At 37.7% G+C, this 26,674-nt stretch overlaps 1 protein-coding gene across 14 annotated transcripts in view; it reads right to left on the bottom strand.

Annotated features, from left to right (window-relative positions):
- Positions 1-26,674, bottom strand: part of ICA1 (islet cell autoantigen 1) — a 140,737-nt gene that overhangs the window by 92,715 nt on the left and 21,348 nt on the right. For all 14 annotated transcript variants that reach the window (XM_072764409.1, XM_026003832.2, XM_072764406.1 and 11 more), the window contains 4 exons: positions 24,767-24,932; positions 20,967-21,039; positions 15,230-15,353; positions 10,462-10,660 (listed from right to left, as the gene is read on the bottom strand). In XM_072764409.1, coding sequence (XP_072620510.1) covers positions 10,462-10,660; positions 15,230-15,353; positions 20,967-21,039; positions 24,767-24,932 — 562 coding nt within the window. The remainder of the gene's footprint in view (positions 1-10,461; positions 10,661-15,229; positions 15,354-20,966; positions 21,040-24,766; positions 24,933-26,674) is intronic.

A 26,674-nucleotide genomic window follows, 5' to 3' on the forward strand; every position in this document is an offset into this window, starting at 1 on the left:
TATCAAAGAACTCATTCCTTCTAGGATGCCATTGAGAAGAGATGGGAAAAGTTATGTTTACTTTCTCACCTTTTCCCCAAGCCCTTCGGGATAAGCATAACTCAGCTCTCATCCCAGTTCTCTTAGAACAGTGAAGGCTTTCAAAAGAAACATTATCCTCTTTCTTAATTTTGGTGGGTTTCCCTCAGGCACTTGCCTTTGATTCTTCTTTTCTTCAGTGACTTAACCACCTCACATGGCTCCCTCCCTGTGGATGGCTCTTGAAAATGACTTCATCCTCCAAACCCTTCATCCAGCTGCTCATGTGACATCACCTTTGGAACCTGGCTTCTCCTCTGTTTTTGTCAGTTTAGAGACTTCTATCCATATTCTTTCCTTCTACCAAATCTTATCTATTCTCACTCTAATATCATTAATTTTATATATGTAATTTGAAGGATAACAAATGCATATAGCACAGACTTTAAAAACATAAAAAAGGCATATGGCACAACTTCAACCTCATTCTCATCCCTCTTCTCTCATCCCCCAATCTAGTCCCCTGCCACAAATCACAATTGCCAGGTTCTCTTGTATATCTTTTTTTCCCCTAATTTAAGACAAAAAAAAATTGAAAGGGAACAAGACACTAAATGTAATAAATTTTACTCTGCTAGCTTCTTTTCAGCTTCCCTATTTGAGAAATTTCTGTATTTATTTCACATGCATTAATCTATGGGCTTTTCATAAGGTTCTTCTTCCCTTAATGTGGGTTATTTTCCAAGTCTCTTTGCCTGGACTTCTCTCAGAACATGAACTAATACCCATGAACTATGTTTCCTTATAAGAATGCAGAGTTGTACCTCTCAAAGAGGGGAAGAGGGGGGGAAAGACTCTTTAAAAGAACAAAGCAGAAAAAAATCCATCCCTCAATTTGTTTATGTAATTAATCTATCTTGAGATGTATCCCTTATTCTGATGTCAGCAGTCACCAGAAGAACCACAGTAAGGAATCAGCATCTAAATGACAATGGTTGTCTCAGGATCACAGCTGGGGAGTGAATTTAAATAGATGGATGGACAGATAGATGGGTAGTTGGATAGAAAAAGCCAATCAACTGTGAAGTGTTACCAAGCCTTAAAATCATATTTCATTTGATGGGAACAACAGAAGCCTGATTAATGCATGTGGGAATTTCATGTCAATGTTATACCAATGGCCTTTCAAGGGCCTGCTTCTTCTTAGGACTCCCTGAGTCCATGTGAAATTGGCCAGTGTCAGATTTTAGGACTCCTATATATGAATTTCATTTATCTTGGGTAAGGATTAAGTATGGGATAATTGTTGAATATGAAACAATCTTTCCCCTTGGGATAGTTCTACCTGGAATTATCCTGAAAAGTTTATGCTAAAAGAGTAAGCACATACACTTTAAAGCTGCTTTCTGTTCAAGGTTTTCCATTCACTGAAAACACACTAAAGGAGGCAAAGTGAAGCCACTGTGAGAGAAGTGAGTTGAAACTGGTGGAGAAACTGCATGCTTTAGTGAACAGAGCCACCACATACCAGGTCATATGCTGGATAATATGTGGGCCTCTATGGTTAATCCCTCTGAGATTACTATTATGTCAGTTTTCTGAAGATCAAGTAATCATCAAAATGTCTTCTTTGTTTTAAATCTCAGAATTGTGAGTGGAAATACCAATTTTCTATTAACTCATTCTTTTGATAGTTCAAATACTAAAGTATAGATGGACTTAAGACCTGGATGCAAGAAAATTTTAAGTTTTACTGAGAGACAGGAGAACCTGTGAAACCACTAACAGTCTGACTCCATCACGTAGCCAATACTACTTGGATAAATTTTGTTAGAAACACTTTGTTGGGGGTTCTCAAAAAATAACCCAGTAATTTTAGAAGTACTACTCAAAACCTTTCAATATCCCTTGATGACAGACTAATACAGAACACAAGTTTTTTCCAAAGCAATTGTGATTTAGAGCCTTCTTTCTGAAATACTAATTCTCCATAGCCAATTAAAAAATCTAGTCTAAGGTAAAAATGACAACTCAGACAACCATCAAATCATTATTTTTTTTCTGTCACTGAAAAGTCTGGTTGTAAAGGATGTATCTGAAGAAAATTATTTTTAAGTCTAATAAAAGTACCTTATAGTACTTTACAGCTCTTGGCATTCAGGAAATAGTATATATATATTGCCTGTTTGAAATTAAATAAAATCACACTATTTTGTGTATCTAAGTAAACCACCATTTTGTAAAATAAGAATAATAGCACAGTGGGATGGATCCCCTAAAGCATAAACATTTAAAACCAGAGTGCTTAGCTAACCCATGAGGGCACAACTGTCTTCTTTTATACTAAATTCTTGAAGATGGTAAGAATTGCAACCAATTTGCCAAGAGAGAATAAAAGAACTAGTTGGGAAAGATGATATTTGAGCAGTTAACCAAAAGGAAGAGGGTAATCTAGAGGGATAGACAGATATGGCAGACTTGGAGACGGAAACTAGAGAGACAGTAACTGGTATATCATACTACTTGAATACAGTGATTTTCCATTTAAGCATAATCTAAAATGACACCTTCTTTAGGAGCTACCAAAAGGAGACAGAGGCAGATGGAACAGTCTGCGGTTGGGCTGGGGGGAAGGGAGGGAAAGTGTCATGGGCACCAGCCACTCCTCTGACCCTGTAGCCAAAAGCACAACATGATGAAACATGGAAATAATGAATCCATCCAAGACATTCTAGCTGCTAACACACTGAGAAGCCCTTGTTATAAAATGGGCTCATTATATGGCAGCATTTTGATCTGGAACCTGATGGTTCTACTCGGTAAAATCTTATGTTTTGTATATTATCATCCATGAAATTCTAGAAACCAGGTTTGCATATGCCATCCAATACATGTAAGTCTTCGGAAGAAAAGCCAGACAATTTGGCAAAAGGAAAACTATCTTGGACGGGATCAGTTCACACTTCGATAACACACTTTTGTCCAGAGTCTACTCTGAAACTTGAGAGTTAAGTAAGCTTTTCCCTCAAACAACTGGAGAAATGCCATATGCAAAGATTTGATACCTCTCTCTCAAGAGAGTAGTAGTCCTCTCCACTCCCCCATGAAAAAATCTATTTTAAACCAAAACATTTGCTTTTATGGTTATTATACATGTTTATTTTTTTAAAACATGGCAATATTTACTATTCTAACAGAAATTAGATAATATAAATTATGAATTAGTATGTGTACACAATATCTTCTAGGATGATAAAATCAAATGACTCCTTCCTTGCATGGCCTAAGTCTTGTTTTTATTCAATGGCAGGACTGAATTTCATTCAATCATATAAACATTTATAAGATGTATATTATGTTTGTTTATTATGTATTTGGGGCCCAAAGGAGAATTTTTTTAAAGGTTTTATTTATTTATTCATGAGAGAAACAGAGAGAGAGGCAGAGACACAGGCAGAGGGAGAAGCAGGCTCCCTACAGGGAGCCTGATGCAGGACTCAATCCCAGGACCCCAGGATCACAACTTGAGCCAAGGACAGATGCTCAACCACTGAGCCACCCAGGTGCCCCTCAAAGGAGAGTCTTGAAGAGTTATTTACACACTCATGTTCAAAAGCAGCACTATTTACACTATCCAAGTGATGGAAGTAACCTAAATGTGTCTGTCGGGGAATGAACAGATAGATAAAATGTGTTGGTATAAGCACACAATGAAAAATTATTCCTTAAAATTATTATTATTCTTGAAAAGGAAAGAATCTTGCCACATGCTACAACGTGGATAAATCTTGAAGACATTATGCTAAGTGAAATAAGGTAGTCACAAAAATACAAATACTACATGAACTCCACTTATATGAGTTATGTAAAGTAGTCAAATTCATGAAAACAGAAAGAATGATAGCTGAGGGGCTGGAGGAGAGAGAAATGAGGAGTGGCTGTTTAATGGGTATAGAATTTCGGTTTGCAAGATGAAAATGTTCTGGGGATCTGTTGTACAAAAATGTAAATATACTTAATACTACTGAACTGGATACTTTAATAATGGCTAAGATGGTAAATTTTACGTTATATGTTTTTATCATAATTAAACATTTTTACATTCTTAAAATTTCTTAACTTCAGCATGCACTAGAGGTGCCTGGAAATCAGAGGCCAGCAAACTCTTTTCTGTAAAGGGGCAGAAAGTAAATATTTTGGCTTTGCAGACTACAGTCTCTGTTCCAACTACAAAACTCCCCATGGTATCATGAAAGCAGCCATAGATAATATATAAGTGAATGCGCATGTCATGTTACAATAAAAACTTCACTTACAAAAACAGGTGGCTGACCCATGGGCCACAAGTTTCTGACCATTGCAAAAGTATTATCTAAATAAAAGTTAATCATAATAATTTTATAAAAACTCAATTATGAGTTTTAGTGAAATATTGAGTGAAATCTTCTTTTCCAGAGTCTGAGATTAGAGCAACAGCAATAAGATCAAGCACTCAAAAAGACCAGCACTTACCCATAGGAGGAGGAAAACACTACCTTGACAAATGACAGGTTAGTTCTATACCAGTGTCTGTACTTCTCTACAGATGAGTGTAACAATTCCAGAGCTTAACAATTTAGAGAAAGAATATTGAAGATGTTACAACTGAAAGGCAGTTTAGCGATCAACTAGTACCTATTTCTCCTTTAGTGAATGAGAAAATTGTAATAGGCTCACTAGACGTATCCAAGCTGTCACAGCTGGTGTAGGCAAGGCTGGGGACAGAGAGAAGAGCTATCCCAACTCTGAGGTCATGATCCTTCCTATTCCAGTCAGGAGCAGCGGCCAGCCAGCCACCAGGTCCGCAAGTTATATGTTTCATGCCTGCTACTCCAAATGCTCTTGAATTAACCCTGAAACACTAATTTTTGCCATTCACTGAGTTCGGGGGGGGGAATCAATAAAGATACAAAGAGCCCCAAAGGTCTCATCTCATGAAATTCAAAAATGAAAGCAAGGGTATAATTATCTGTTTCCTTCCCACTTGTGCCATATGAAAATGACATTTTTCCTATGGCATTTAGGTAGTATAAAGAAAGAACCACCCAAGGCTAGGGTTTAGCAACTTGATTTGATCTTCTTGGGGACCACAAAAAATAGGCATCCTAGTTAAACGACCGAAACAAATAACAAGCACACACCAAAAACCAACAAACCAAGACAGAGGGTTAGGAAACAGGTTCCAGAGTGTGTTAGCTTTGCCAAAGGAACTTTCACCTCATCAAAGAACTCAAATCAGGGCATAGGAATTTAGCCCTATAAGAGAAAAAAGATAGTGGGTCAAACACCCTCCCCCTTTTATGTATGAATTAAAGCAAAGCCCTGGAGTCAAGGCACTGCTGAAGCAGGCTCTTTGGGTTCGTCTCCTGTATGGACCCAAACCTGAAATTCTCCACGCTCACTCAACACAGCTCACTGAGGAGTCTCAGCCCTGCCCTTGGCACTGAACTGAAGCGGAACGCCCATGTAAGCCAGAAAGCTAGATGGCCCAGGCAAAGAGGAAAGGCTTTTAACATAGAATGAGGAGATGGCTGAGCGGTGATATTCCTGCATTACTTGGCATCTCCAGATCCCCTGAGACCTGCCCTCAATTGCTAAAAGAGCCCGACCTCTGACAAAGACCAATGATTTCAGCAGTAATTAATGATACTGTCAAATTAATTAACCCAAGTCTTTGTTCACAGGAAAAAAAAAAAAAAGCCTCTAATGTCAATACTGCTGTTTACTAGTCCTTGACCAAGCTCTATAGACCCAAACCTTCAGTCGGACAACAGGAACACCACTGGCTGATGACCCCCAAAAGGCCCCACATATTAAGCCACAACTATTTATTAACAAACCTTCTCACAGTACCATATCCTTTGATAACAGGACTCTTAGTGTATTAACAGCTCTCCAAAATCTAACACTATTTTAAATAGACACAAGCCCAAGAACACCAGTATGTATCATTCACATTTTCTACAATACCTTTTAGATACCCTTTTGAATTATGGTGATGAAACCCTAGACAAATGCTGTAGGATTTGATTAAGCCATTTAATAAATGGCCCTCATTAAAACACTGGTTCCCTTGTCCTTGTCTATAAGGACTACAACTCATAACAAATGCCCACGTATACATTTCCATATTATCTCTTTAGAGGATTCAGAACTATTTTCTTACACCTAACACAGCTTTTATTCCATTTAGAATAATTACCCTCCATCCCATTTCTGACTTTCAAGAAAAACAAGACATTTAATTGACCACAGGAGGACTCTCTCAAGGGCATCAGGCTGCAAAAGCTCTTCTGTGAGCTCACAACTAAAGCTGATGTAATCTGCTACAAGAAGCTGACTTCTATTTTTAAATCATACCCTTTTACTCTGCCTTCAAAGGGCACATATATCACATGTTGTAACTGCTCATAAAATACTTCATGGTGTAGTCTCCCGTCCATTTCCCTCCTGGGGTGAATCACACTGTCAGGAGGGGGCTTCCAACTGCTCATAGCCATCCAGCTCTGCGCATTTAAATTCATCCACCATTTCCTATTATTTGGTCTTTAAGAGAATGGCTACATATGGCCACACTCTCCAGGTGTCTTGTTTATCACGGTAATTTTGACAAGGAACAGATGACTAGCAGGGTCCTTCTTGAGCGCTGGGATCAAGCTTTTCCACCTCTTTGTATTTCCATCCCCAAATATAAGGCACTTAATAAATGCTTATTAGTGTTGCTGCTGAGAGATCTGTCATCGGGTCCATGGGCTTCAAAGGGTGCCAGAATGAAAACAGATTATTTGCTTTGTTTAATTTTAAGTTTTTCATTCATCATTTTGGTCATGTGCGCTGTGTGTTATTTAAAAAGTTTTTAGCACTTTGAAAACTTTATGAGAAAAGCAATGGTTAGAAGGGAACGTACATTTGATCTTGCTATTTATTTATACTTATTCTGCTCATTTCTAAGAATGATGGAGAGCTCTGTAATTAAAGTGGTGCCATTCCGAAGTGTGGGAGAGGCCAGAACATACACTTCCCTGGTCTGCTTGCCTCTCCATTGCGGGGCACCCATGTCTCCACGTCTTCCCAGCAGCTCAGGTCCTCCCCATCTCTTCTCTACCTTACATTCTGGGTGAGCTAGTGAAAACACAAAGGTGATCATGCTCATTTCCCTCCTCAACACCCTCCTATTCCCTTACTTTCGCCTTCAGGAGACGTCCCTTCTAGCCTGGCCCTGCTTACCTTTCCAGTTGCCATAGCACAGGCACTGCCATTCCCACACCTGCTCTGCCTTCTGTGCTCTGGTTATAAAATACTTACAACTCCTTCCAGGTGCCCTGTCTGTCTTCCTCTAAAGGCCACCGTTTAAGGTTTTCCCTCAGCCTGGAGCTGCTCAGCTTCCCCTACCCCCTCCACCCAGCTCCTTCCCTGTCTTGTTTAGATGTGACTTCCTCAGGGAGCCCCTCCTAGGTGTTCCTGTGATACCATGTGTCACCTCAGACAACAGTTCATCATACTGCATCAAGTTTACTTGCTCAGTCCCCAAGTGACTACATGTGACAGGAGGGCATTGATCATGTCCGCTTATTCACTACTATATCCTTTTGCATGTGGCCTAGCACACAGTGCATCATTTTTGGAAGGATGAATGAATGCATACTTAAGACTGCAACCAGGGGGATCACATCTGTGAGATGATTTAGAATTCTGTCTCCTCGAAAGTGTGAACTCAATTGAATTTATAGCAAAATACTACTTTAGTTCAGGATTCATCAGTTGAAACATGAAGGTGGCAGCTGGCTCTGCAGAGACTGAAATTCTCCCTCCCACAGTGACTCCTAAGGAGCCAACCACAGCCGGACCCTTCTCCCAGAGGACGCAAAATGCGTTTTGATAACATGTTTCTGAGAGATAAATGGAGACTGTTTAAAATGGAATCTTGCTAGGACAAAAACACTAAAGCTTGCTCACAGCTAAATTTCATGTTATAAACTCTAAGCAAGCAGCAAACTCCACAATTCAAATTCATTCTAAAGAAAGCAGCAAGCCATAAATTAATAATGCTACTTTTTACCTGCAAAACCATATGTCAATTCCCAAACATCTCAAGGTGAGTTTGGTGTGGTCAGAATGTCCTGTTGATTTGAGAAACAATGAGTCTGGAACTTCAAACTCAATGGATGGAATCTGACCAAGCTACATGAGTGCTAATTTGGGGCCAGGTGCTAGTCTGGCCCAGGAGTATAACAGTGAAGAGATGAATCTGGTTCCTGTCCTCAAGGGCAGTCCAGCCTAATTAAATATACACTTGAATACAGACTTCTTAAAAAAAAAATTCTTTCCCTAAATTCAAAGTACACCATGTTCAACTATTAAATTAAATCCAGCACACATGGGATTGTAGAGTAGGCATCTACTTCTGCATGGCAAAGGATTCTTTTAAACCATATTTTCCAAAATCAACAGATTGATGACACTAAAGAGTGGGTAATGTTTCAACATTCAAACCAAATGACGAAGTGCTTGGTTTTTATTTCATCGTTACGCAGCTAGTAACCATCTTCCAAAATAAAACCAAATAAACACAATTCCACGTGAAATTCTCCTGCCTTCTAGAATAGTATTTTTACATTTAAAAGAAAAGATTTAAATATTCATTTTAGAGAGAGAGAGAGAAAGAGAGAGAGAGAGAGAGAGAGAGAGAATAAGTGGGAGGGACTGCAGAAGGAGAGAATCCTCAAGTAGACTCCCCGCTGAGTGTGGAACCCTACACAACATGGGGCTAATCTCATTACTGTGCCACTCAGGTGCCCCATATTTGTATTTTTATTACATGGTACATAGGAGGTGCTCAATAAATGTTTGTTGAACGAATAAATCATAGAACAAGTATTACTATGAAAATGTCAATTTTAGGTATGTTCTTCAACTTCCTTTTTTTTTCCTCTTAAGAAAAAAAATCAGCATATTTTCTAGGATTCTGACTTCATTTCCTTGTTTGACCTTAGGCTAGTTACTTAACATAGGTATCATTTTCTTCATCTATAAAATTAAATCTGTCTTAATTATTATGAGATGTAAAGAGGCAGTAGATATAAAATGATTGGCACCAAGGTTTTGTTTTGTATTAACTTCTCTACTCCATCCTCCTCTAACCCTGAAATAAAGTGTCAAAGACACATCAAATTACTGGCCTGATGAGAAAGTCAGGAAATTTCTAACGTAGCCAGGGCCTTGATTTTCTCTTTTATAGAATGAATGAGCTTTACTTTTCAGTTCAGATTTTCCATGAATTCAGAAATCTGCCTTGCCAGGAGGTTAGATGCTAATACCACATTAAGGTTATCTATAACCAGAAATAAAATAAACTCTGATTTCCTTCATAGAATAGGACCCTAAATTACAAATGAAAATAAGATTTGGCTTTTAAGAGAATTTGTATCAATCTAATAGTAGGTCAAGAATTGGTGACCCTATTCTTAAGCAACAGAACGCCCCTTTCACCCATCTCACACATTTAATCTCCTATGCACTAGGAGGGTTTCCCATTCACAAAAAAGAAATCTAGGAATTTTAAGCAACGTAAGTAATTACAAATGGATCATGTGAAATGACTAAGATAATTGACACAATATTATGTCAAAACCTGACATTTGCTTGAATTTTTTTTCTTTCACATCCTGAAATACATCCAAGTCAACCAAACAAAGAACTAGCAAGATTGTACACAAGTCTCTGCATTTTCATAAATACTCAGTGTACGACTGCCACCTCGTGGTGGGATATATCCTTGTATGGCCAAATATCCAAATAGCTAAATTGACCCAAAACAATTAAAAAACCAAGGGAACATTGTTTCCCTGCTGTTCACCAGTTATTGCAGGGAAATTTAAGAGCATACCCACCTTCACAGCTACATTATTTTCTTCAGACAAATTCTGAATAAGTCTATTGCAGGTGCCACATTAGTTAATCCCACAACCAAACCCAAACACCTCTCAACCACTTCAAAAACAGAGTATAATTCTATTAATTTTAAAATTCATTTGCAATTAAGAAAGATTTCTCCAACAGGATGTTCTCACTTTCCAGTTTCATTTGATCTAAGTCTTGATTTTTACTTATGCATGAAAAACATTTTAAAGTGACAACCTTACAAAAAGTGTACATTATATGAAAATCTGACTTCAATTAGAACCAGTTACTAAATCCCAGCAATTTCCAGCGGTCTCTTCTATCTTACCCTTAGAGAATTATATATCACATTAATTGGTATTTTGTCACATAAAAAGACACCAGCGATGATTAATTGCATCCTTGGTGCTTTTGAGTTATGTCTTCTTCACGAGAGTGATTCAAATCACACCTCATTACCTTCCAGCAGGTACCCCTCTTGGTAACCTTCATAAAATCTCCTACCTTCCTGAACTTCTCCATTTGCTTGTAGAGGTCTGGATCAAGCTCCTGTGATACATCTTTCATCCATAATAATGCCCCTCTGTATTCTGTCCGGCACTGCTCCATGCGATTCACTGTCAGCCAGGTGTCTGAGATGGCCCGGTGCCGAAAAGTCTCCACTTCTTGGTGAAATCGACACAAAGGATTTCTCAAGGCCAACCTAGACAAGAGGATAAAGCCATAATCTTGAAACTACGCAGGCAAGCAATTTGCATCCTTGACGGTTTAGCAATCTTAAAGTCATGAGCCTAGAAGAGTGCCTGGACTATATAGACGATGCTGTAGAAATATTTGATGGGTTATAATCGACATGGAGGAACTGATGAGTCAACGAGAGATGACTACCCATGTATTGATCCTTTAGATTTCTGCTACTTAACTGGACCATTGGGAAGTATTTCCAACAGTATTGCTGGGGATAGTCTCATGACTGGGCAAAGAGTATTTGTCTAGAGCTAGAACCAATCCTGAGTTAATGGAGAAAGGTCAAGGCATAATCATTTCCCATTTCTATTTTTGGCATTCCCTGTCTCTGCTCCTCTGAACCTGGCCCTTTAAGGAGAGATGATTAGGGTCTTCCTTGCTAGGTCATTTCAGATTACTCTCTTAAGTGCCAGGGCAATTTGCTGCTTGCTCTAACAGTCATGGAGAATGGAGCATGAACAGAAGCATTTGCTTTAAAAGATTTTATTTGGTGGTTTGTTTATTTATTTTAGAGATAGGGTGGAGAGAGAGCAGGGGAAGGGCCAGATGGAGAAGGAGAATGAGAATCTCAAGCAGACTCCATGCTGAGCACAGAGCCTGATGTGGGGGTCAATCTCATCACCCTGAGACCATGACCTGAGCCAAAATCAAGAGTCAGACACTTAGCTGACTGAGCCACCCAGGTGCCCTGAACAGAAGCATTTTTAAATGGTCTAGGGAGAGAAGCACTGTGGATCTACATGTTAGGTACATTCGGATACATTATATGATTGATCCTTTTAGAGAAAACTTGAGGATCCTAGACCATAAATGAATGTATATCATACAATGAAGTGGATATAAAATTATGATATTAGCTGTAACACACCATTATTTATTTAGCAAAAAAAAAAGTTTCAGGCATATCAAACTTGGATGAAATATTTATTTTGTAGGGGAGGGAAATACTGCTTCTTCCCTACCTAAAATGAGTAATGTCAGATAACTTACACTCTTAAAATATAGTTGTCTCCATGAAGTTGCAGGGCATAGGTTCAAAAAATGAAAATAAGATGAGTAGTTACATTTCAATTTATTTATTTTTAAAGATTTATTTATTTATTTATTTATTTATTTATTTATTTATGATAGAGAGAGACAGAGAGAGGCAGAGACACAGGAGGAGGGAAAAGCAGGCTCCACGCTGGGAGCCCGATGCGGGACTCGATCCCGGGACTCCAGGATCGCGCCCTGGGCCAAAGGCAGGCGCTAAACTGCTGACCCACCCAGGGATCCCCACATTTCAATTTAAATGCAAACGTATCACGCTGAAGAGAACAGTAATGTTAGTGAGCTGAAGTCAGGGCTTGGCCACTCCACCTGGGTCTGCAGCACCTGTGTACAGCACTGTAAGATTATAGATGGCACAAGAAACTATTTCAGAAAAAAAACCCCACCCTTTTATTATTTTCTCCCATTCTCCTCCTTTCTGTAAAGCACTGCTTTTAAATAGTCAGCTTTCTCTAAAAACAGTTTGCTCAAGTCATCCTACCTAAGTATTATAAGTGGTTTTCTGACATATGGTGCCATCAAGTCAGCTTGTACTTTATCACCAATGGATTAAATTTAATACTCACCTTTCATCAAATTGAATGCACAGTTGTAGCAATGACTATGAAGTCAGGCAGTAAAACAAATGCTGGTATGAAGGTTTATAAAACTGAAGGCTTCTATTTAAAGAGAGAGAGAGAGTCCTCAGCTGTTCCCCTAAGGATCCTGTTCATTTCTGGACTTCTCTTTCTCTTTCTTTCCCTTGGATCTTGCCAATTTTCCTAAACTGACTGAAAGAGAGTCTTGTGAATAAAATATTCTCGATTTCTTTGACTGTTGTAAGGTTAGACAGAAACCTTTGAAGAGGTAATGACATGATGATAGATGTTAAGATTTTGAAGAAAAGGGTATCCCTAGGTGGCTCAGCGGTTTAGTGCCTGCCTTCAGTCCAAGGTGTGATCCTGGAGCCCTGGGATTGAGTCCCACATCGGGCTCCCTGCATGGGGCCTGCTTCTCCCTCTGCCTGTGTCTCTGCTTTTCTCTCTCTCTCTCTCTCTGTCTCTCATGAATAAATAAATAAAATATTTTTAAAAAAAGATTTTGAAGAAAAGAGAAAAAGCATTTAAAATCCCCTCACTTTTTTCCTGTAACTTGCTTCATTTAAGATTAGAAAGGTGAAAACCTGTTCACTTGTGCTACCAGGGTCTGAGTCTAGACCAAGATAAAACTTAATAACCAGAAATGTCAAGCTTCAGTGAAAGACTGGTGCACATTATCATAGATGAAAATCTACCCAAGGGGAATAATTAATAAAGTGCCTAAAGGTCTACTCCAAAGACATTTACCCTTTACTAGGAAAATGTGGAAGTGACCCAAGAAATAGAAGAGCTCGGGTTATATGTATTGTGGCATGCTCTGAAATACTATGCTAAAGATGTTTTTAAAAATGTATACATGGACAATAAAAGGTATTATTGGTTATTTGGTTATTTGATCAAAAAACCAATTTGCTAAATAAATGATCAGTAAGCACTATAATTCAAAAACTGTATGGCACATGATGCTTTTTATATAAAAAATATATCCTGGCATATCCCAAATTACATCCATTTAAGATCTGAAAATTTATTTTTTTAATTTTAATTTTTTAAGATCTGAAAATTTAACTTCATGAGAGTTTTAGGTCATTCTACTGTCTTTATGTGTAGGAGGACTGGTTGGGATGTCATGTGCCTGGTCAGCAGCTGAGTGCTATGAAACCAGACCCATTTAACAGGAGGTCAGCTTCCCAATTTTAAAGTTGTCCAAGCTGCATTAAATTCTGCATATAGAGCAGCTTGCTAATTTATAGTGGTGATACTTTTAAGTATCGTTTGCATTGTTTTTATTGATTTCTTCTACTGTTTTTGTTTCTATCCAATGCTTAGATTATATAAATTCAAGGTACCTTATGTGTGCTCTGGTAGATAATTTGGTATACAACTCTGAAAGGGTGTAACTGGAGAGCCATATCATAATATAATTATGCAATCAGTAATGATAACTCTTATAGTGATTGTGTCCAGGGATTTGGCTTTGTTTCCCATAAACAGATGTAAGTTTTGGCATACTGGTATGTATAAGATTTTTTTCCCACTGAAATTAGTGATAATTATATGTTTAACATATGAGAATTTACCCTTTGAAAGACTGAAAACAAATTATCTTGGTGAGGTGGGGAAGTATATATGCATGGAAAATATCTACTAGTAAAATTTTAATTGCCTTTTAATTTTCTTTTGTCTGTGTTTTAATTTTTTTCCTCAATGAGTATTATTTTTACAAGGAAAAACGATTATAAATGAGATGAAAAGGTACAGTTGAAAACTATAAACAACACTTTTCTTGGGAAATGGATACAGAACTATTGAAAATGGTTTTGTTCAACTATGAAAGTTGGCACTGCCCACAAAGTTGAGGTCCAAATGTTATTAGGGAGAACCAATGAGCTCAGGAGTGGGATCACAGGAAACAACACAGTTGATCTCTTTCTTCTACTCCACCTTTCTCAGGATTTCATAGGAACATCTGTGCATCAGGCTGATGGCCTGTTCTCAGCCCACAGGGAAGGAAAGAAGGCAAAATTAGGAGAAGAAAATGTTGCACAATTTGAGTGAGATTTTTGTAGTCTGAACATTTTTGGGAACTACCTATTTAGGTATAATCTTGCCTAATATTACGGAGTAGTATTTTGGGGCTTGTTAGTTATTGGGGGATAAGGAACAGAGAAGCAGTGTCACTTTTCTCAGGCACAAAATGCAATAACTATGTGCAGGGGCTTCTGCTTATTCTACACCATAAAAATGAGTCATGAGAGTGTTAAAAAGAAAATGTCACTCATCTGCCACAATTTCCTCTCTACCAGAGCTTCTCAAACTTAAATGTGCATCAAAATCAGGGATCTCATTAAAATGCAGATTTGGATTTAGCAGGTGTGGGATGGGGCCTAGATTCTGCATTTCTAACAAGCTTCTACAGGATGCTGCTGATGTTGCTGGTCCAGGGCCTTAGCAGAATGGTTCAGGGCATCATGAACACCACCTCTTCAAAGTTAATTGGCCCACAGAGAGCAGAGAAGGAACCCTTCCACCTGGTCTCATTAGGCTCCTGCTTAATCAGCTGTTGGAAGGGGACCAGACTGACTGCTTTGAGCAATGCTGAAGGTCAAACATAAGCCTAGGCAGCACTCACAGTGACTGGCATATAAAATGTTCCCTATAGACCAGGAGAAATACAAAAAAAAAAAAAAAAAAACTTAAAATTTAACAGGGAGGAAAAAAATCATACATGTTATCTTAATCAGAGAGTTAAGAACAGACTAATAACTGAGAACAGAGTAGCTCCTCAGGCTCAGGCAAAGAGCTTTCCAGAGAACAAGAGAGTCCCCTCCATAGCCAGGTGTATCCCCAATTCTCTGTCAACCCCCCCAAATGGAGCCCCAGTGAAGGCCACACACCTTTGCTGGGAAGAAAAGCAGAGAGCCTTTCCTGTGGCTTGCATCATCTTTCCTGCTCTGGTTTTATCTTGGAAGCCTTGGGATCGGAGAAATTTTCCCAGTTCGTTTTCTTCTTGAGACAAGACTGATGAAGAAAAGACCAAGAGGAGCCATGAACAATGAGCATTTTTATTACAGAGCAGAGAGAAGCACCAGAAGGTCCTCTCTCTTTTAGAGGCGAAGACGAGATGAAATTAAATCCACGTGGCAAGCTACAAGGTAAGCTCCCCACTCCCACCATTTAACTTTTATGCTGTCCCTCTGTTTACAAAAGGAGAGATCAAATTCACTTGAGTACGTCTGTCAGTGTGTTTGGTGCCCTGTAATCAGAACCAGAAAATGACCTCTGCACTGAAAAGCGAGCCGATAATGTGCTGCTTCAAGCTGAAATAAAAAAGTTGGGTTTGTCGAGTATGACTGTGGGAATCTTTTGTGGCTGCCTATAGTACAGAGCCAGTTTCCTCTGCTTATTCCTCTTACTGACTTTTTGATCTCTGCTTTCTGAGTTACATTCTACTGGATTGTAAAGCAATTCCTCTAATTCATGACATGGGTTTTTGGTTGGAAGTGGGAGTGGGGATTGAGGGTGGGAGGCAATCAGGTTGATGTCTCCGTGGGTTTTTTTCTTTTTTAGGTAGGCACCACAACAGGCATGGAGTCCAACATGGGGCTTGAACTCACAAACCTGAGATCAAGACATGAGCTGAGATCAAGAGTTAGATCCTTAACTGACTGAGCCTCCCAAGTACCCCTTGTCTTCACACTTTTTTTTAAATGCAGAGTTGGAACCATTATTGGTCATGCCTATTCTTGGCCTTATTTTTAAAGATAACCTCAGATAGCAATGCTGGTGAGCTAGTGACTAGTACAAGCTTTCTGCAGATTCATTTGGCAGTAAACATAAAATGTTACAGAATTCTATGTATCTTGGGGCACCTGGGTGGCTCAGTGGTTGAGCTTCTGCCTTTGGCTCAGGTCATGATCCTGGGGTCCTGGGATTGAGTACTGCATCAGGTTCCCCTCAGGGAGAGACTTCTGCCTATGTCTCTGCTGCTCTCTGTGTCTCTCATGAATGAATAAATAAAATCTTTAAAAAAAAAGATTCCTATGTATCTTTTGACAGTGCACTTCCACTGTCAAAATGGAATGTTCGGAGTACATTCCAGGGACACCTGGGTGGCTCAGCCGTCGAGCATCTACCTTTGGCTCAGCATGTGATTCTGGGTCCGGGATGGAGTTCCACATCAGGCTCCCTGCATGGAGCCTGCTTCTCCCTCTGCCTATGCCTCTGCCTCTCTCTCTCTGTGTATCTCATGAATAAATAAATAAAATCTTAAAAAAAAAAGGAGTACATTCCAAGGAATTAATTAAATGGGCATAAAGTTGCATATGGAAAGATAATCACAGCATCAATATCTATAATAGCAAAACACCTTCTTTCTCTACACTGGGGACTGATTTATAAGTCCCATAAGACCTGGAGTAGGTCTCGAAACAATGAAACAGTGGGCTGTTACACAGCCACTGGCTCCCAGTCTACTTTTACTGACAGTTGAGCAAAGAATGACACTGAGCTTCCTAAATGTTTTCTAAACACAGCATTTCTATGGACTTACTTTATGCATTTATACATCATGTGTCTTTAAAAATGCTGCTTAAATGCTGCCAGAATTCTTGTCCTTTTTTTTTCTTGTCCTTTTTCATAAACAATCCAGAATTCCATCAGAATCCATCCCATCCCTGACATAACCTCCCAACGAGAGTATAGCCAGGAACCGCAAATCCACAGGTGAAGGTTATATTTACTACTGCTTCCATATTTATTTGTGACTGTAGTTCATACTAAACATACTAAACATTCCAGAGGAAGAGGCTTTCCTGCCTGAGAAATAATGAGAAATAAATGACCACCCTCTTTCCTCTCTGCCCTCAAGAATCAAGTTCACTAGTCAAAGTCTAGCTCAAAGACTGTGAAGTAGCTGACCCCTGTTTCTCTGATAGCAGTGCCCTCTCGGCATCTAGTATTAGGGTGTTTGTGGGTAGGGCATGTGTCTGTCTATTCCATGAGATTAACTTTCTCAGGATAGGGACTTCATCCAACTCTGGATTCCCCAAGCTGAGCATAAAGTCTTATTCAGGGAATTGTTAAGTGCTTGTAAAATTTAATTAACTATAATTTTTGCCTTAGTTTCCTCATATATTTTATTCCCCCACCACCTCCTATCCCACTTTATTTCACTTTAAGTGCTTATTTGATATTTATGCCATGATTCTATGTAGATTTTTTTAAAAGCCCTATAATTATAAATTTTGTTGTTTTTTTAATACCTTCTATTCCTTCTCTCTACTTACTAATAAGGCACTCATTCAGCTCCACAATGAATATGTCCCTATTAAGAGCAATTTCACATTTTTGTTCATAATAGCATGAGGCTACGGTCACCTTTTTTTTTTTTTACCTTGAAGTCTCAAGTCACATACAAATGAACACATTTAGCTTAAGGCTAGGAAGAAACCAATTCATGGTACCTACATGGTTATATAGTTGGTGAAATGTACTCTTTCCTAAAAATGTCTAAATAGGTTGAAGCATTTGAAAAATTATTTTTTGTTATTTTATGCACTTGAAGATTAAACTTGGGTGGGAAACAGGTTTCCTTTAAGAGCTGGTCTCTAATTAATTGTCAGTGTTGCTCAGAGGGAGGTGGAAAACATCTAAGCCTCATCAGACTCCAGCTTGGGTTACTAAGTGATGACTGTCATTTTCTGAGAAAGAACGTTCATTGTGTAATTTTAACTTTAAAATTCAAATACTGAAATTAATTTATATAAGTTTAAAATTCAGGTGCAACACAGATATCAGATGACTTGCCGGTTTCCACTAAAAAGGTTTAACTTAACTGAGACTTAAGAATTCAGACACACACTGAATCCTGATTAGATTTTTCAGATGTATCCTAAAAAGGTAACTAAAGAATTATAAAACCAATTAGCTTGTCAGCATTAATTCACTCAGCACAGATTTATGGATGATCTACATGCTAAACACTGTTCTTGCCACTGGTAATATAAAGATGGACAAGACACACAGGTCCCTGATTTTATGGAGATTTCGTTTGTGTAACAGAAGACAAAATAAAAAAATTCATAATCACAAACACAAAACACAAAAAGAAAAATACCAGATAGAGCAATAAGAGAAGGGGATTGAGAGAAGCTGCACTGGGCTGGGTGGTCAGAAAAAGCCTCTCTGAGCAGGTGACCATTAAGCTGGGCACTGAATGGCAAGAAGGGCCACTCTTGAGATGATTAGGCCAGTGACATTCCAGACAGAGGAAACAGTGAGTGCAAGGGGTGGCATTTGGGTAAGGGCAAAGGTGGCTGGAGATGTGCACTGGGCCAGATCATGTAGGAATTTTTTTAAAAGATTTTATTTATTTATTCATGAGACACACACACACACACACACACACACACACACACACACACACATACACAGAGGCAGAGACACAGGCAGAGGGAGAAGCAGGCTCCATGCAGGAAGCCCGACGTGAGACTCGATCCCAGGACTCCAGGATCACACCCTGGGCCGAAAGCAGGCACTCAACCGCTGAGCCACCTGGGCGTCCCATGATGTAGGAATTTATAGACTATGGAATGGAAGTCTGGATCTCACCTTAGGTTCTACTGGAAGCTTTACAGCAGAAGCAATATGATCCAATGTACATTTCTAAAGCTTTTTATTTTGCAATCATTTTAGGCTTATAGAAAAACTGTCAATAGAATACAGAGTTCCTATATACCCTTCTTCAGCTTCCCCTAACATTAACATCTTATATAACCATGGTACAATTATCAAAACTAGGAAATTAACATTGGTACAATATTATTAACTAAACCATAACCTTATTTGAATTTTATTAGTTTTCCCACTACTATCTCTTTTCTTCTAAGATCTAATCCAGTATCCAATGTTGGGTTGTCAAGATCTTAGTCCTCTTCAATTTGGGACAGTTTCTTAGCCTTTCTGGCTTTCATGACCTTTGTGCCCTTTAGGAGTACTGGTTAGGTATGTATAGAATGCACCTCAATTTGGGTTTGTCCTATTTCTCACAATTAGTCTGGGGTTGCAGGTTTTTGGGGAAAGGAAACCACAGAAGTGAAGTGGTCTTAGTACATGATATCAGGGCTACATGATACCAACACACATTATCACGAGTGATGTCAATCTCAATCACCTGATTCAGGTGGTGTCTTGAGTTACTCCACTGTAAAATTATGATTTCTCCCTTTTGTAATTATTAAAAATCTTGGAGAAAAATATATGACGTTATGGAAACACCCAGTTTTTCCTCAAACTTTCACTCACTAATTGTGCCATCTTCCAGTGAACCTTGTCTGCCACAATTCTTACTGCGGTATTTGCCTAATAGCAATTTTGTGGTTTCCTCATTCTTTCTATATTTATTAGCAGAAATTATTTTATAAGGAAGAGTTTCTTCTCTCCTGTTTGTCTATTTCCACATGGACTTCCTGGATACTTTATGAATTATAATCCGATATACTATTGTTATTTATTTTGTTGCACAAATTGCCCTAGCTTAGATCATTGGGACTTTGATTATGGTGCAGACAGTGGACTGGAGAGTGAAGGAAGATCATTTAAGTAGCTGAAACAGCAAATCACGTAGGAAAGTGATGGTAGTGGCATGAACTAAGGTATTTAATAGCAGAGATGGAGAGAGGAAGGAATCTCTGAAAGCTATTCAGGCAACAAAATGGAGAAACATTTAAGATTGATTAGAAATGTGGGACAGAGATATGAGGAAGATGTGTGTCATGTGTCTTGACTTCCTCAGAACTCAAGACTATGGAGTTATAGCCCTGGAAAACTCTAAGCTCAAATACTTAGTAAACAGGAACAAAGAAAACATGAAATTCTGCCTCTAAGCCCTTGGATTTTGTACTTTCCCACAATAGTACTAATAAAACATTAATGAAGGAAAATTACCGATTATTACTTTGTGATTATTGGAAAGAGGTCTAGCAGCAGTCAGAAACGGAAAAACTTGTTCTAGTCTCAGAAATATAGAAATTATACTACTAAATACTATTATACTATTAAAGGACCTACAAATGGAAATTTTAAAACATACTAAAAAACAACTTGCTATTTAGCATTTGAGAGATAACTGTTGGTAATAACTTTAAGGCAGAGTGTTGTTCCCCAATAACCCAATCTCCAACTTAGAAAATGCTCATGAAGAAGAGCTTTTAACAAAATATAGTTAATAAATTACCTGTATGTGCTTTCTGTCTCCATTTTAAGAGGACTAGAACTGGATATGAGAGCCAACGCAATCAAATAAAAACAACCCAAAACTTTGGAAAACCCACAGATACAACTGAGAAAACGTTTTTATAATTAAGAAGATAAATCACATGTACTTACCACAGGAGGGCCAAAATAAAGTTCTTATTATTACAGTTACTTGCACTGAGTAATAAACAACCTATATAAAGGATTTCTCTTAAAATTATTAGACACCCTCCTCCCCATCAATTAAAGAGCAAAGGCAGAAATTCCTAAATAGTAATTTCCTTGTCTTACTTCTTAAATATATGAAATGATACATTAAGGTAAAATACCATATTTCTTACTCTATCTGATCAATATTCATATATAGGGCATACTTACAACATATTCTCTTTTGATAGAGTACAATTGCTTTAGACAAGTCCAAACAGGTTCTCTGAATTGAGTGAAACAGCTATAATAAAAACACAAACAAAATGCTAAAACAGCAGTGAAATAAAAATTATTATACTGATCATAACCATAGTGTTTGATTTGCCCACTAACAACAAGATCACAAGCATAAGTATGCTTAGTGTTATGTGGTGTATTGCACAGGAACTGTGACCAAAGTCTTTAAATATTCTCCTATTAATCTATATTTATTGGAATGCATCATCTCTGTGATTTAAATTAAAATCTGGGGAACACTGATTTCCTCCAGATTATTGAAATAATAGATGAAAAAACAGAAATCCTAAATGAAGGGCCCAAATAGAGGACTTGGTAAGCCAGAGACCCAATCCAATTTTCATTCATAATTTGCTTCTTTAACCACTTTTATCTTTTTTTTTCAATGTAGGATCCCTCAATTAAGAATCATATTTAAAACAGAACATTCACATATTTTTATGATCCTAATGCATTTTATGGCATGCTTAAACAACTCTATAAAGAACAAACAAAAATCAATTAGTTGAATGTCCCATTTAGAAGACATCTGGTAAAATGGAGTTTAGCTAGCAGTCCTCATCACTCCTTATTTTCCCAATGATTTCATAACATATATAGAGAAGAAACCTAATATAATGCCAAAGCCATAACGGAAGAAATTAAGGGAAAAACAAGTGGGCTATATACTAAGAAGATTCTAACTAGGTATTAATTAACCATGATCCTGGTCTTTGCTTTACAAACCCAGACAAGCTCAAGAGAAGATCAAACAGATAATGTATACTTTCTCTACCTTCCACCCACCAGCCCAGAGACCATAGCTGGTATCAGAAAACCTGGCAAACATTCTGTCTCTTAAGAGCCATCTAAGGAGGCAGAATATGGCTTTCCCCCTCTCTCTTTTAGCTTATAGGCCATGGTGATGTAATTGTTCTATCTTGGTATTATGAAGCACTTCACTATTTGAGTTAAAACAGATGATCTACTTCACAATAAATATGACCAATTATCTAATAAAAACAGATGCATGCATATATACTTAAAATATTAAAAACCATTCCCAGAAATGCCTAATATCATAAAACTTGGTCATGAGGAATATAAATTTTGTTAAATCTCACTTCATTACTCTGTATCTTCTACCTACTCAGAAAAAAGAAGGAAAAAAAACCCTTCACCATAAAACAAAACAGAAAACCAGTGATCTGAATCTCTTCCCTAATAAATGCTTGATATCAAGATCATGTGTCACAAACCAACAACACGTAGTAATTCCTGACTATAGGAGCAAGGAAGTTCAAAAAGTATGTTTGGGAGCTATTCTGTTGTCACTGTTAATTTTTTAAAAACTGAGGTGTAAGTTAAAGACAATAAAATGCACACCTCCGGAATGTTCCAGCCTGTATGTTTATCATGGCATACACTCTTGTAACCACACCCAAAACTAAGAAACCATGGACCATCTACTCTGCTGTGGCACCTACTAAAAGACCTGTCTGTCATTGCAGGTTAGTTTTGTCTGTTCTTGTACTTATGAGTTATTTTTGAGAAAATGATTTTATTAACAACCAATTTTGACACATAGTTAAATTTAGTGCAACATTTGTATATTAACTTTCCAACAGATTATAGTAGAATCTGACCACTATTATAACTTGGCACATAAACTTTTCCTGTGCTGGCGGAATAAATTTGTTTCATAAGCTAATCCTTCGTGGATAACTTAGGGTAAGAACACATCAAAATCGTCTGCACATCGTTTACATGTGTTTTATTGATGGAATCCATTCTCTATAAACATCAATACTAGTTTAAACATTCCTGTAAGAAAAACCTCATTCATGTAATATTACTAGTCACAGCTAAGTACTTTGCATGTCATGTGCTTAGGACAGCAACTATTTTGATTAAAGTACAGTTGGTTCAGTAAAAATACTGTAAGAGCCGAAGCATAAATATAAAATTACTGTATTGTGTTTAATGAAGTAATAATTATATGTTAAATTCCTTTCTGAATAACGCCTATATTTGCTATGTTGTTAAAAAGAAAATATAAAGGTACGAGACAGGAAAAGCATATGCAACTTAAAATCATTTCAATTGTATGAAGAACACTAAAATCAAAACAGATGTCTCCTGGTTCCACTTTTCTCCCTCATAGCAATCTCCATTAGAACATCCCTATGAAACCCTATGAAACCCAGCTTCAGTTTGAATAATTGCATTGACAGGGGAAAGGGTTGGGAATGAATATTAATTGCATTAACATGTACACGGATTCAGTTAATATTTACTGAATGGGTACTGATTGAGAATACTGTGGTGAATAAGGCTGATACAGATCTCCTAGTGGAGGGAGGTTGGACAAACACATAAACATATGAGATAATTCCATGGGAGGTACATACTGTGAAATAGGGGCCCTGGGTCTGGTTCTTCCCTCAGATGCATAGAATGAATTATCCTTTATCCAAATGACAGACCTTTCTATCAATCAACAATTAATATAACTCTCCACAAATCTCTCTGTTCCAGTATAACCATGGTTTCTACCATCCTGGCTGCCCCTCTCAGAAAGCCTTTTGAAACCCTGAGATTTTTACTGTAAAATGTTCATTAATTTTATTTTTTTATAATAAATTTATTTTTTTATTGGTGTTCAATTTGCCAACTTACAGAATAACACCCAGTGCTCATCCCGTCAAGTGCTCCCCTCAGTGCCCGTCACCCATTCACCCCCAGTCCCCGCCCTCCTCCCCTTCCAACACCCCTAGTTCGTTTCCCAGAGTTAGGAGTCTTTATGTTCTGTCTCCCTTTCTGATATTTCCCACACACTTCTTCTCCCTTTCATTAACTTTAGCTTACATGTTAAATGTAGACATCATTTTCAAGTCTTATCAGGCCATGTAACATATTTCTCATGGAAGTGGTAAGTATGCTTTTTAAATTTTAATCTAAACTATTGGCAGAATGTTCTGCAAGATGGAATTAGTGGGCCTTCTACCAGTTATGGAAGTATCTGGGAATCAACCAGATAGGAATTCAGCTTACTGTATGATTAACTAGTCTAAATATCTGCTTAGTAAATTCATTCTAGAATATTCCAGAGTTCAATACCAAGTTTATTAGACTCTGCTTTCCAGGGTCTTGTGCTATCATCCTATCCTTTTATTTTTTAAAAAATATAAGCATTTACCTGACCCTAGTGTTGACATCCCCTGCAATGGCTCTTTGATTGCGTTAATTTTTTTCAACAAACATATATTGAGAATTTACCACATGCAATCCATTAAAGTACTTATAAAACAAATTAACTAAGGTATGCTGGTGGTTACATGAGAATTAATAGCTTTTTAAAAAATATGCCAGGACTGAATTTACCTCATCTTACATTTTTTCCCTCATGAACTATTTGTTTACAACATGTTTTCTTTCTTTTTTTTTTTTTTTAATGATTTTATTTGTTTATTCATGAGGGACACACACAGAGAGAGAGGCAGAGACACAGGCAGAAGGAGAAGCAGGCTCCCTGCAGGGAGACCGACGTTAGACTCGATCCCAGGATCTCGGGATCACGGCCCAAGCCAAAGGCAGACACTCAACCACTGAGCCACCCAGGAGTCCCATGCAACATGTTTTCTTTTTTTGTTTTTGTTTCTGTGTTTTTTTGCAACATGTTTTCAAACATAAAACACACTCTAGGACTGTGACCCTAAGGAGAGGGCTATGCTGGAACAATAAGAACTCACCTCCAGCTTGGCATCTAGGTCCGCATCAGAGGCAACAACATGCTCATCTTCCTTCTTCCCTGTGGCTTTAATAAAGGCCTGCTTCGTTTCCCAATACTTCTGCTGCATCTTATTTACTACTGACTTATCTTGAGTATATCGATCCTGTAAGTCCCAGGGGTAACTGCTAAAAACCCATTTAAAGAGGTATTTTATTCAGGACTTTCATAAAGATGAAGCTATTTCACTGTGAACTAATTTATCTAAACATTGTATTATACAACATGAATAAAGTTACCTTCTTCTGTGGTTATTACACCAAAAAAGTTAACCAACTCTAAGTTATTCTGAAACCTTAAAAGTTAGTGAGGAAATCAAGTAGCTTTTGCAGGAAATCAAGAAAGTAAAGCTTTAAAAGTTTGGCTCTTTGCAGGGTGGACACACCCCTTTTCTACATGGAGAAAATGAGCCAAACGAGGTAGGGTATCTGGCTCAAGTAGCCCGGGGAGTCAGTGAGAAAGCCCGACACCAATGTTTTCTCTACTCCAGCATTCCGGCCAACACTGAAGTGATGGCAGAGGAGTAGAGATAAGGGGGTGAAAAATAGCATGTTTAAAATCTGTCCTAGAGGTACCTAAAACAGTCAAACTCATAATCAGAGAGTAGAATGGCGGTTACCATAAGCTGGGTGGGGTGAGGGGGAATGGGAAACTCTTAATGAAGGAGTGTAAGGCCTCAATTATACAAGATGAGTAAATTCTAGAGATCTGCTGTACACACTGCACCTATAGTTAATGATACATAATGTACACTTACAAATTTGTTAAAAGGGCAGATTTCATGTAGTCTTACTACAATCAAATGAAATTTTAAAAAATTCTTTTTTGAAAAATCTGTTACCAATTTCTGATAGCAAAACCTTGAATTCTTAAACATACATGTTTCAAATACAGATAGGAGGAAGCCATTCTTCAGGAAGGACAGAGTAAAGATCAAATTAAAACATATGTAAGGAAGAAAACAGAAAACAAATTGAGAATGAAATAGAATTTTGTGACAGACCAGAACACCTCAAATATTGACAGAAATGTTGCCATTAATGCTCCATTCGTCCCCCTTTGTCTACACCCTTCTCTGGTCTAGAGTTCCTGTTCCATAGGTCAACATTGGACCCCTGGTTTTTGCTCTCTGCAGACATGTACCTTCTCCTATTTCATCCACCCTATCATCACTCAAAATGCATCAGACCTGAGTCCTAAAACACAAGTTGCTTTATACCACTGTATATAAATACCTGTACCTTGAAACTTAATGATTTATACTCTCCTTCCAGATAATATTTATAATTTTCAACCACACATTTATTCTTAAAAAGTCAGAATGGGTTTCAAAATAACTTCTTTATAAAGGTTATCAATAGAGAAGTAGGATTTGGGGGATTGTCATGGTTTCTGCATTTAAAAGTTTTTTTTTTTTTAACAAAAGTGTTTAGACTTGTCAAATCACTTTGCTGTACAGCTGAAACTAATGTAACATTGTGTCAGCTATATTCTAATTAAAACAAAAAGTTGTAACTGTGAGCTCACCTCAGAGAAAATAAGTGGAAAAAATATATAACTTTTATGTAAAAGAGAGAATAATCTCTCTTTATAATATGTGCATTAAAAGACTGGAAGGATATAACCTCTAAAACTGTGGTTATTTTAGGGAAATAGAATTTTTAGGAGTGGGGAATAGAGTGGACTTCTTTATATTGTATCTTTTATTTATTTACTTACTTTTGGTGAAAGGTCATGGATTAACAGAGAAAAAAATCCATTTTGAAAACAAAAAACAAAGGGACTTCAGAGATCTGGTGACCATCCCTCACCTTCCTGTCATTTAACAAACGAGATATTTTAGGTTTCAAAAGTTTAAGAATTCTGCCCA

This window comes from Vulpes vulpes, chromosome 7 (genome assembly GCF_048418805.1).
Source record: "Vulpes vulpes isolate BD-2025 chromosome 7, VulVul3, whole genome shotgun sequence".
Taxonomy (NCBI): domain Eukaryota; kingdom Metazoa; phylum Chordata; class Mammalia; order Carnivora; family Canidae; genus Vulpes; species Vulpes vulpes.